This window comes from Cervus elaphus, chromosome 18, assembly GCF_910594005.1.
Source record: "Cervus elaphus chromosome 18, mCerEla1.1, whole genome shotgun sequence".
Lineage (NCBI taxonomy): Eukaryota > Metazoa > Chordata > Mammalia > Artiodactyla > Cervidae > Cervus > Cervus elaphus.
Genome location: NC_057832.1, coordinates 87,570,345 through 87,582,753, shown reverse-complemented (window position 1 = coordinate 87,582,753; position 12,409 = coordinate 87,570,345). Strand labels below are relative to the sequence as shown.

The 12,409-nt window shown below is 36.7% G+C and overlaps 1 protein-coding gene across 4 annotated transcripts in view; it reads left to right on the top strand.

Moving 5' to 3' along the window:
- Positions 1 to 12,409, top strand: part of SUGCT (succinyl-CoA:glutarate-CoA transferase) — a 734,496-nt gene that overhangs the window by 312,097 nt on the left and 409,990 nt on the right. For 3 of the 4 annotated variants that reach the window (XR_006334867.1, XM_043871981.1, XM_043871983.1), the window contains exon 12: positions 8,035 to 8,137. Coding sequence is in view for 3 of the 4 variants with exons in the window: in XM_043871981.1 (XP_043727916.1) it covers positions 8,035 to 8,137 (103 nt within the window). In the remaining variant the exon portion in view is untranslated. Of the gene's footprint in view, positions 1 to 8,034; positions 8,138 to 11,018; positions 11,076 to 12,409 lie in introns of those variants that run through there. The other variant, XM_043871984.1, reaches the window with a different exon arrangement.

Sequence of the window (12,409 nt, the reverse complement as noted above, 5' to 3'; positions counted from 1 at the left end):
CATCAACCACATTGAAGAGCAATTTGGCAAAATCTAAGGCAGCTGACAACGTGCCTACTTTAAGACTCAGCAGTTCTTGTGCCTACTTTATGACTCAGCGGTTCTATCTCTGTATATATTATTGCAGGTAATCCATCCCATATGAGCAGAGAAATGTGTAAGGTTCTACTGAAGCATTGTGTACAATAGTAAGAAATTGGATACAATGGATCATTAATATGAAAAGACATAAATTGTGAAATATTCATACAGGCATGTGCCCAGTGGATAAAATGAATGAGCCAAGTCTATATGCACACATATGTATAGATCTTGAAATTAAAATGTTCAATCAAGTTGCGGTATACAGGTGAAAAATGCACAACATGATACTTTATAATGCCTGTGGTGAATTGTTCAAACAGACACATACATGTGTAATATGAGTGCAGTAACATGAGTAGAGAGATGCACAAGATCTAGGATGGTGGTTACTTCTGATGTAAATAAAAAGGGGAATAAAGTCAAGGAGAGATACAAAAGAGGCTTTGTAAGATTTTGTTTCATGAAAATATGAAGCAAATGTGCTAAGGTGTTATGAAAAATGTGAGTGGGTGAGAGCACATAAATATTTATGTTATTTTCTATACTTTTCTACTCCTGTACTTTTGGGCATATTTGAAATATTTCACAACAGTAAAATATAAAAGCTAAATTTAATAATTTAAAAACTAACTATAGTGGATAATACTCCCAAATTTCCTTTTAAGAATCTTTGGTGGTGTTGAGGGGGATTCCTTGGTCCAGTGGTTAGGACTCTGTGTTTCCACTGCAGGGAGCCTGGGTTCGATTCCTGGTTGCCAACTAAGATCCTGTATGCCACACGGTGTGGCACCCCCTCCCCCCAGAAAAAGGACATTGAGGAAAATAGTACTCGGAGAAGAATACTTCAGAAACAACCATAATTTAAAAACATCTTTGGGAAGCTTTGCTATGATATTGAGATAAACTCATTCAAAAACTTTTATGTTATATGGATGCTTGGTGCATGCGTGTTAAGTCTCTTCAGTCGTGTCTGACTCTCTGTGACCCTATGGACTGTAGTCCTCCAGGCTCCTCTGCACATGGCACCAGGTAAGAATACTGGAGTGGGTTGCCATGCCCTCCTCCAAGGAATCTTCCTGACCTAGGGATCCAAACCCTTGTCTCATGTCTATTGCATTGGCAGGTGGGTTCTTTACCATTAGTGCCACCGGGGAAGCTCTTTGTAAAGTTTTGTATTCAGTTTTTACCAGCTTACAAAATAATACATTTTGTAATTCTCCAATGTTTTTGTTGTCTCTGCAAGATATTTATTTAGGTTTCTAGGTTTTTCCCCAAACTATTTTGAATTTAAAAGCACAGTTTTCTGGGTCTAGTCGTCATTGTATCAAGAAGATGGTGTGCTAAGAGAGTTTTCCACTATTCTGGAGAGCCACCTTCATGGTCTAATAGGGATATCCACCAGTGTGTGTGTGTGTGTGTGTGTGTGTGTGTGTGTGTAAGGGGATAGAACTAACATGTGAAAATTTAAAAAGATTAATGGATTTTGGGTTTCTGATGTATAAACATCTAAATTTATTTTCAGAAGTCTGTAGTTGGTAAGTCCATGTTTCTACCATTAGAGATAGTATAGCAACAAGACAGGTATACATTTCTACTTATGCATATATATACAAAACTTTTTAGTAAGTTGATTCATATTTCCAATTATATGAAGAAATCATTGTGTGATTTAAAGAATGCTTTTGTAACATAAAGCCATATTCTAATATGTTCATATCTTACATTTGAATCTTGTGGTTCTCTGGATAACATAGAAAGTCCCTAAATCGAAACATTACAAGCTAATGTGACTGAGGTGAAACCTAGGGTAGTTGTCAGTTAACCTTAGATAAATGGTGAATTGTGACCTGCCCTTACTGGTTAGCCTTGCTTTGATTGTTTCTTATAAAAGCTTCCATGTCCTCCAAGAGTCACATAACCAGAGCAATAGGATGTTTGCCCGAGTTGTTTTTTAGGAACTTGGAGTCAGCTGTGTCCACTTCCAGCCTGAGATCACTGAGATGGGTTAAGACCTCCGATCCTCTGTCTGGGCATGTGCAAATATCAACTCTGTGACCTTTTGATGTCAGAGGGCCAGAATCTTCACCCTCATAGCAGGCTAGTGCTGCTATTTTCTGAGTACGTCTCCGGCAAAGAAGCCTGTGGCTTGGTTCCATCTGCTCAGAACAACCACCGCCTCCCCTTTTTCGTATCTGCAATTACCTTTCCCCATGCTGCTCCCCATGCCTCAGTTTTTACCCCTTAAATATCCCCAGCCCCTCGCCTTCAGGGAAACAGATCTGAGACTTTTCCCCTGTCTCCTGACTTGGCTGCTTTGGGAAGAAGCCCTTCCTCTGCTGCAAACCGCATTGTCTCAGTGTTTGACTTGCTGTGCACCAGGCAAATAAACAAACTCTTATTATTCCCAAAGAGTCATATATTCATTCATTCAGCAAATGTTGAGTGCCGACTATATTTTAAGTGATGGGGCTGTAACAGTCAAGAAGTAGTCTGTTATTCTAGTATGCAAGGAGGTAATGATCATGGGGAAGAAAGCAGTTGGATGGATTTGAGACATCTAAAATTTGTGATTTATGGAAAGGAGGAAATTGGAGGCAGTAAGTTTTATAGTTTAATTAGTTAATGAACTGACTGTACTGCCTCTTCCTTGAGGTACATGAGCTTTTCATTGTGGCATGTGGGGTCTTCTCTCTAGTTGCAATGTACAGGCTTCTCATTGCAGTGCTTAGGTTTCTCTAGTTGTGGTACACGGACTCTAGTTGTGGTGCATAGGCTCAGTAGTCCTGAGGCATGTAGGATCTTAGTTCCCCTACCAAAGATTGAACCTGTGTCTCCTGCACTGGAAGGCAGACTCTTAACCACTGGACCACCAGGGAAGTCCCTGGAGGCAGTAAGTTTTTAATCAATTATTGCCATAGACCATGTGTGATGAATCAAAGGCCTGGATAGTGATAGTAACAGTGGGACTAGAGGAATAAAGCTTAACTTTTGAAAAGTTGATTCTTCAGTACAATTATATTTAAATTATAAGAAATGATAAGACAAAGTTCCAGATTTAGCCAAGGATTTGAGTTCAGGCAAAGTGGAATATTAGGTTTATGGGGAAAATGGAGGTTGAATCATCCATGGGCAAGTTGTGTTTACAGGGGTAATATTGCAGCTGAGTGGAAATATTCTGTGGTAACCAGAAAAGGAGAACTGAATCAAGATTAGGACTAGAAATATGAATTTGGGTATCATCTGCATAGCAATAACAAGATTCCTTAAGTGCATAAAAGAAAATGAAGACTATTGGGACTAGAAGGAAAAAGTTAAAGAATTAATAAAAGAAACAGAAATGGCAGAAGAGATATTAAAAATCCAAGAAGGTATTGTATCATAGGAGTTAAATACAGGATAGATCCACAGCGTCAAATATTGCCCAGAAAGCAAGTAGGATGAGGACTGTAGAAAGAATATTGGGTCTATCAAGTGGTCACTGTAGACCCTTGAGACTGGGTAACAAAAGGTGTTGATGACCAAGTCAGATTTCAGAGGCTCAAGCAGTAATGATAGATTGTAAACAGATAAATAACATAGTAACAAAAAGGTGTAAGGATGTCTGGAAAACTTATTTTTTCAATAGAATACTTGCTTCCAGTTGACAATAATAGGGAAGATATTGATGAGGAGGCAGATTTAAGAAGCATCAGGGGTAGACAGCATGGTGCCTCCTGTCAAATTTCTTTTTCTGTAAACTCATCAGTCTCCTGTTCTCAGTATCAATGTTGATTTTGTCAGCCCCCTAATGAAAGACCTCTCTGGGTTCCTCATTGCCAGTGGAAATGCAATATCCTTAGCAGAGCTCATGAGGTGCCTCATCCTTTGGTTCTAACCTCCCTTTTCCATTTCATCTTTTGCTACTCAAGACACAGGAGATTTCAGATTCTTTCCAGACTGGGTTTTGTACACCTTGATCTTTCTGCCTGGAAGATCCTTCTTCCCATCTTTCACATGGAAGATTCTGACTCATCCTTCAACACCTGGCTCAAGTGTCACCTCATTTTTGAACCCTTTGTGACTCCCCAGGCCCTGTGCAGGTCTCCCTCTTTGGTGCTTCAGCTGGAAGTTATTCATTCATATTTTTGTCTCAGCATCCTGCACTGTAATTCATAAATTTCCGTAACTGTGTTCTCCATTAGACAATGTGGTCTCTGAATACAATGACTTTCTTTTTTATTGTTGTAATCCCCATGACTGGCACACAACAAACTCTTGTTAAAAGCATAGGAATGAATGAGTATTCATGTAAAGAGATTTGCCTTGAGGTATGTTGGATGAAAGTGAAGAAGCATCTTAGTGCTAAGTGAAATAAGCCAGACATAGGAATACAGATACTGTGTGATCTCACTTATGTGTGGAATCTAAAAAAAGTTGAACCCATAGAACCAGAGTGTAGAATGCTGGTTGCCAGGGGATATGGTGTGGGGGAAATGAGGAGATACTGGTCAAAGGGAATAAACTGTCAGCTAAAAGATGAAAAATTATGAGGTCTAATGTACAATATGGTAGTTATAGGTAATAATACTATATCAAATACTCAAAACAAATAAGTGTTCTAACCACATACACAGAAATGATAACTGTGAGGTGATAGATCCATTGATTGACTTGATTTTGGTAATCATTTCATAATGCATACATATTTTAAAATCATCACATTGTTCTCCTTAAAAAATTCTATTATACAAACTAAATATATGTGATTTTTATTTGTTAGTTATATCTCAAAAACATTGGGAGGGGGGAAGCTATATGAATTTGAGCAGGTTAATTTTTCTGAATCTGAGTTTCCTTTTGATCAAAGGAGAATAATACTTACCTTATAATGTGCTTGTGAAGATAAAATCTATAAGATATAGATCAATTAATGACCAGCATTTATTAATAGTTTCCTTAATGATTAATAATTAAAAACTTTATTAATTAATGAAATAATTACCATTTATTATAACAATTATTAATAATTATTTATTGATTATTTCCAAATCTTACCTTCATGGCATGGATTTCTTACTGGTTACTCTGTGGTCTTGAATTTGGCTGCAACTTTAGTCTCTAAAGAGAATTCGGGTTGTTTTATAAGTTAAATTTTGATGTTAAGAAATTTAAACTCAAGTCTTCCTAAATGGTGTAATCTGATTAACAGTAACCATTTGGCATCAAGTGAATTCAACAGAAAAGTAGAATTAAATATATGAGTTGGTTTATTAAGTTCACAATTAAGTCTGAATTGTTTTATGAGTTCCTGGAGGAGGCCCCTAGCTTCGGGGCCAGATCCAAGGACACCCTTCTTGTCTTAGCTCAGGATTGTGTTGCCCTGAGTGACTTAAATCAGCTCTTTCCATTTTTTTTAGCAAAATTTTTGTGGTTCATAAAAACATGTGCTTACAGATTTTGTTTTTCTTTTTGCATAGATAAAGGAAAGGATTCTACATCAGATTTAGATCAAGAGATAGATTTTCAGAAGAAAATGATGGGTATGTCCTCTGGGAGTAGTGGAATGCAGTGATGTTTGGTCTCTGACTGATCGAGTTTAAGGCATTTGTGAACACGTCCACGCCCACACCCACACAAATACACAAACAGTGGTCACACTTCAGCTCCAGACACTGCATTTCTCTCCAGTCTCACATCCAGAGTGCATCCGATGTTTTCCATAAAGTGAAATAAATCCCTCTCTTTTGCTCAGTGGTGAAAAGCTTATATAAATACTAAAACTTCAAATATTCCCCTGAGTTTTTGTTGGCAAGTCTGCAGCTATGGGTTTGTTTAGATATTGACATGCATTTTCTGTGCATATCTTTCAGGCCACTTGGGTGAGCTCAGTGGTGATAAATTCATTTGTCTTGAAAATGTACCCTACTAACCATTATAACACTCTGTTTATTAACACTTAAATAATTGATACCCTGATTGGAAAGGTTCCAGGTTCAAAGTACCACTTCTATTCTTTCAACATATATCATTTTGGTGATATCTATCTGTCTATATATCTTAGGAAATCTTGGCCAGGATATGACTTTAATAGTCATTGAGCAGAAAACATGGGTGTGAAGAATCCTCTAATTCAAGACATTTAATCTTGGGTTGTGGTGTTCCCATGACAGAATATCTTTCAGTACTTAGAAGTGAGAAATTTTATTGTATATTAAATTGGGATAGTTAACATTATTGAGCCATAATTAATGTGTGTAGTGAAAAGTCTTTATCATAATGGAGAAGAAAAGGAAGGCAATATTTTTAGAGGCAGTAATCAATGCCTGGGCTTTCCAGGTGGCTCAGTGCTAAGAATCTGCCTGCAAGTGCAGGAGACGCAGGTTTGATACCTAGGTCAGATGATCCCCTGGAGAAGAAAATGGCAGCCTACTCCAGTATTCTTGCCTGGGAAAACCCATGGACAGAGGAGCCTGGTGGGCTACAGTCCATGGGGTCACAAAAAGTCCAACAAAGGTCAGATTTAGTGACCAAAACAACAACAACAACAATCGATGCCTGGTGTATGGTAGGCACTTCTTAGATGGTTGTAAAACAAGTGGATGTATAAATAGGATTAACTACATTCCTAGTGAAATGTAATCCTACCTTCATTAAAAAATTCTATTAGATCCTTATATAAAAATTTATGATTGAGCACAACTGTTCATATGTAGTCTTTCAGAGACTTCATTAATTCAATCTTTTTCTTTTTATCTGTTAGATGGCAATGAAAGAAGTATGGTTAAAATATTGATACTGTATTTATCCTTTTTTTAAATAGTGGAAGAAATCCATCTTTGACAAATTCCCATAGAATCTACTGATCTGAGATTAACTCTAGCTATGTCTAAAAGAGCTGAATAGAAGCCCATGAATATTAAATATTTCTACATTTCCAGTAGTTCTTCCATATTGATGAAGCATTAATACTTTAATACTTCAATATATGCTGCTAATAATTCACTATAGCTAACTCTTTTAAAAAATCCCTTTTAACCTATATTATTACTTAACTAAAAAAAATTTGCTATTTTAACAGCTAACAGTTCTAAAATTCTTCATATATTATGAATTATGAGTGTTGAGTTGTCTATGAGGATCCAAGATTTTTTTTTCCTGTGTTCACTATCTTAACAGAAAGCCAAAAGACAGTATATTTCATTAATGAAGTGGGTCCCCTTCCCTTAAGACCTAATAGAGGAAAAAGGACATCAAATAAGCTTTTGGGTCTGAGAAGTCCAATTCTAAGTTATAGTGGAAACAAAACAGAGGTAAAGGACTTGGATGAATTTAGATACTAGTCTTTGTATGTCTCTATTTGCTCTGATTAGTAAGCCACAGTGCAAGTAACTAAATAGTTAAGGTTTTTTTTTTAGACCAGTGGTTGTGCCTATTAATTCTGATGTGCCTTAAATATAATGCTTTCTTTTAAAATAGATTCACTAGTTTATTTTTTGTTTCAAGGAATAATTTAGCATATCTGTGTCTATCTTAACCTCATATACTATTCCTGAGATCTAAAAAACCACTTTGTAAAAGACATTATGCTCAAAACTGCAGTAATATTATATTGTCACTATTAAATTTGTCAAGTGCTCAATACCACATTTGAAGCTCGGTTAATACAAAAGCTCATTTTATACCTAATCTTTCTTCTCTGAGGGACTCTCTGTCAAAAAGTTCATAGGGGAAGAAATAGGAATTTCAACTCTATGGTGGGTTTTTAAACAAGGGGACCTGAGTGAATATTCTTATTGCTTACAGGGCAACTCAAGTTGTTTCACATTGGCAACATTCTGTCAAAACTAGGCACAAGGAAAGTTAAAGAAACATATTTTTGTCATTATCAGTTGCTTTCAAAGAGGGCTATATGAGAAAAAATATTGTGTTCTTTAAGTATAAATGTGCATCTGTTTTTTTGTCTGTTCCTAGGTTTAAGGAAGAAATGACCAGCAAGTGGTTACAGCTCTTTGAAGGAAGTGGAGTCCCGTATGGCCCAATTAACAACATGAAGAATGTGTTTGCAGAGCCCCAGGTTTGTTTTTGAAATTTGTAGTATGTTTTGGTTAAAAACACAAGAATTTATCTCTTTTTTTCTATCCAGACTGATTCATATAAATGTACATTAGCCATTGATCTTGAAAAGTCATATCACATGATTTTTTACTGTGTTCATTGGAAGGACTGATGCTGAGGCTGAAACTCCAATACTTTGGCCACCTCATGCAAGGAGTTGACTCATTGGAAAAGACCCTGATGCTGGGAGGGATTGGGGGCAGGAGGAGAAGGGGACGACAGAGGATGAGACGGCTGGATGGCATCACCAACTCGATGGCCATGAGTTTGAGTAAAGTCCGGGTGTTGGTGATGGACAGGGAGGCCTGGTGTGCTGCGATTCATGGGGTCGCAAAGAGTCGGACACGACTGAGTGACTGAACTAGGTTAAATTATGCATCTAAAATAAAAAAATAATCAGAATTTGGAACTGGCTGTCTACAATTATACCTTTATATCAATTAGATCTAACATATTTCTCCAGCAGTCACTACATGACATTTTCAAGGTCAGGGCATTTGTTTTTTCCTGAAAAATGGAATAAGAACAATCGAGAGTTGGGGTCAGGCGCTCAGAGATCATTCCCTGCAGGAGGAGGCAGGAGTAAGAGATGTGTGCTTCTCACAGTCACAGCCCCCCCTACCACATGGCTGTTTTATTTATTTAGTTATTTTTAATTTTTTTTTCATATGGCTATTTTAAAATGGACTGAGAAGTCGTCATTAATTTTGCTGATTAGAGACATCTATATGCTTTGAATAATGTGCAATATTCATGAAGAATAAATTAATTGAATAGAGATTCATACTGTACATTGTTTACAGACTCCTTGAGTTTCAGAAATTGGGATCATCTGAAAAAATATTTCTTCTATAACACAGTTCAAATGATTATTTTGAGATAAGGTCAGAATAATAAGTTTTGATGTTATTTAATCAGCCTTACTACAAGCAATTTACCATTGCTCAAATTCACATATTAATCCCATAATATAGAGGAGCTCCTTTCTTCTCTGAAACTTTCACTGTGATTATTCATGTATTTTGTCAGCTTCCAACATTTCAAAATGATAGTATTTCTCTTCATTTTTTTCATTTTTATAATGGTAGATTTTTCTTGAAATAAATTGCTGAAAATGGAATACACTTTTTAAGGGAGAAAACTGACCTAACTAACTTTGGTACCTTTATCTTACACAAATATCTGTTTAAAGGAAAATTGAAATGTATTCAAATCAATGATTTCAGTATTTACTGGAGGGAAAAAAACAAAGGTGATTAACGCAGGAATTCTGCTCTGTGCTATTTTTTTGGCCAGATGATGATTACGGAAATGCTTTGTTCCTAGTGAAAGAATGGTCAATAAGAATTGGAGGAAAGGGGGTCCTCTTGATATGGACTGAGTCTTTGTGAAGGGGTCCCCACTACACTACATCTGTGGTGAACGCTGCTGATTCCTTGTGATGAAGTAACAGTGTGTATACCCTGAATGTAAGAGACCAGAGGGCCAGTTATCTCACTTCATAAGTTTGAATGAGGCCAAGCTTTGGCTTTAAGCTGTTTTTGGGGAATGGGTGGGTTTTACCATTATTCCCCTGCTTACAAGTAGAACTGAGGTGTGTAGGACTTCCTGTTTAACTCAATTTGAGGGCACATTTCTCTAGAGATAATCCGTGAGAGTTCTTCCACCAGCATTTCTGTTGGTTCCACCTGTGTTTCATTAGGAATAAAAGCACCAAATCAGTCATGTTATTTTAAAAATTATTAGATATATTCAAGGGTTACTTATTTTTTAGGCTTTGATAAACAAGGATCTAAGATCCCACACTTAAAATTGTTCACTTTGTGGGCTGGCTCAAATTGAATATTGGGTAAATAGAATTTTCATTCTCAATTTTCCCTTGTAGATCAGTTTGATTACTTTCATTTTTGGATCGGAACTCCTTTGGACCTACAGGAAGTTTCTAGTAATAGAAACATTGGTCTGTGACTTATTTTTAGTGCTGAAACAAAATTTCAATAGAGAATATCATATATCCTAAGCCAGGATACCAATTTTTTCTGCTCCCTCAAAAGTCTCTGAAAAATACCTTCTTATCCACCAAAACCAAATTCTAATTGTTACAGCTCTAGCATGAAAAGTTCTTCATCATTCAGTTATGGTTATTGATGGTCGTACTCTAGTTGCAAGAATAGAGTTGGTTTCTCTTATACATGATTTCATTCTTCTTTGGAATTTAAATACCAAAATCTATGTATAAAAGTATCTGGATTTTTAGAAAGACTAGAGAACAGTGTAGTATTAATGCATTTTAAATATGAGCAAAGATTACTATGACAATTGTATGTAAGACTGTTTGGCACAAGAAATAAGGGTATCATCTTTTCCCATGCCTGGAAGTGTTCGGCTATTTTAGAAGGATTCTCTGTCGTTAGGTATTTTGATAGGACTGTAGAAGATGAAAAAAACAGGGAGTTAAAAATTTTTGTATATCCAGTTTTTTAAGAAATCTCCACACTGTTCTCCATAGTGGCTGTACTAGTTTGCATTCCCACCAACAGTGTAAGAGGGTTCCCTTTTCTCTGCACCCTCTCCAGCATTTATTGTTTGTAGACTTTTGGATAGCAGCCATTCTGACCAGTGTGAGATAGTACCTCATTTGGTTTTGATTTGCATTTCTCTGATAATGAGTGACTGATGGTGGGAATGCAAACTAGTACAGCCACTATGGAGAACAGTGTGGAGATTCGTTAAAAAACTGGAAATATAACTGCCATACGACCCAGCAATCCCACTGCTGGGCATACACACCAAGGAAACCGGAATTGAAAGAGACATGTATATCCCAATGTTCATTGCAGCACTGTTTACAATAGCCAAGACATGGAAGCAACTTAGATGTCCATCAGCAGACAAATGGATAAGAAAGCTGTGGGACATATACACAATGGAATGTTACTCAGCTATTGAAGAGAATGCATTTGAATCAGTTCTAATGAGGTGGATGAAACTGGAGCCTATTATACAGAGTGAAGTAAGTCAGAAAGAAAAACACCAATAAAGTATATTAATGCATATATATGGAATTTAGAAAGATGGTAACGATGACCCAATATGGGAGACAGCAAAATAGACACAGATATAAAGAATAGACTTTTGGACTCTGCGGGAGAAGGCAAGGGTGGGATGATTTGAGAGAATAGCATTGAAACATGTATATTCAGTTCAGTTCAGTTCAGTTCAGTCGCTCAGTATATATATTACCATATGTGAAATAGATCGCCAGTCCGGGTTCATTGCATGAGACAGGGTGCTCAGGGCTGGTGCACTGGGATGATCCTGAGGGATGGGATGGGGAGGGAGGTGGGAGGGGGGTTCAGGATGGGGAACACATGAACACCCATCGCTGATTCATGTCAATGTATGGCAAAAACCACTACAATATTGTAAAGTCATTAGCCTCCAATTAAAATAAATAAATTAATTTAGAAAATTTTGTATGAAATAAATTATTAAAGAAAACATACCTTAAGATAATATCTAAAAGGGAACTACTCTGAAAGTTCATTTAACACACCTTTTATTGTATTCAACATTTATTACGTACCAGATGCTAGGGATTTAGCATTAATTTAGTAATTCTTTTACTTTCTGAAAAATAAATTATAAGTTGACTTAAGTAGCAAGTACCCAGTAAAGTTTCACTGATGCATGAATCAGGGGATGAGTGAGTTGGTTAACTCTGTAAAGTATAGGTTTCCAAATAATCAAGTGGCTACTATCCCCCCTGTGTGGGACTGACTAACTCTTATATGTGGAGCTGGCTGAGAAGCCTTTGGGAAACTCCAGGGACTAAGCATAATACAATAGCTAAGACCATGGAATCAGAAGCATTGGGAAGTTTTATAAGATTTCTAGGCTTCAGTTTCTTCAATACTAAAGTAATGAAATAGAACCTTTTCTCTATGCTGTAAAGTTAAATGGCATAATGTTTATTAAAGGCACATAGTAGGCATTGTTAAATGGTAAATTTTCAGTAAAAAGTAATAGCTCTGGTTATGGTGCCCTTCACAGTTATACTTTACTAAAAGATATCTTTTACTTATCATCATGTAGTGGATAAAGGCAAATCCAGTGTAGCTGTGAGGATGGGGATCATCAGCTTGACATCAAGCTCTAGCTAATATCCTTTTAAGGAAATGCATCCGCAAACTTTGTGCCAAAAAGTGCTCAGCCCGTCATTTTTCTGATT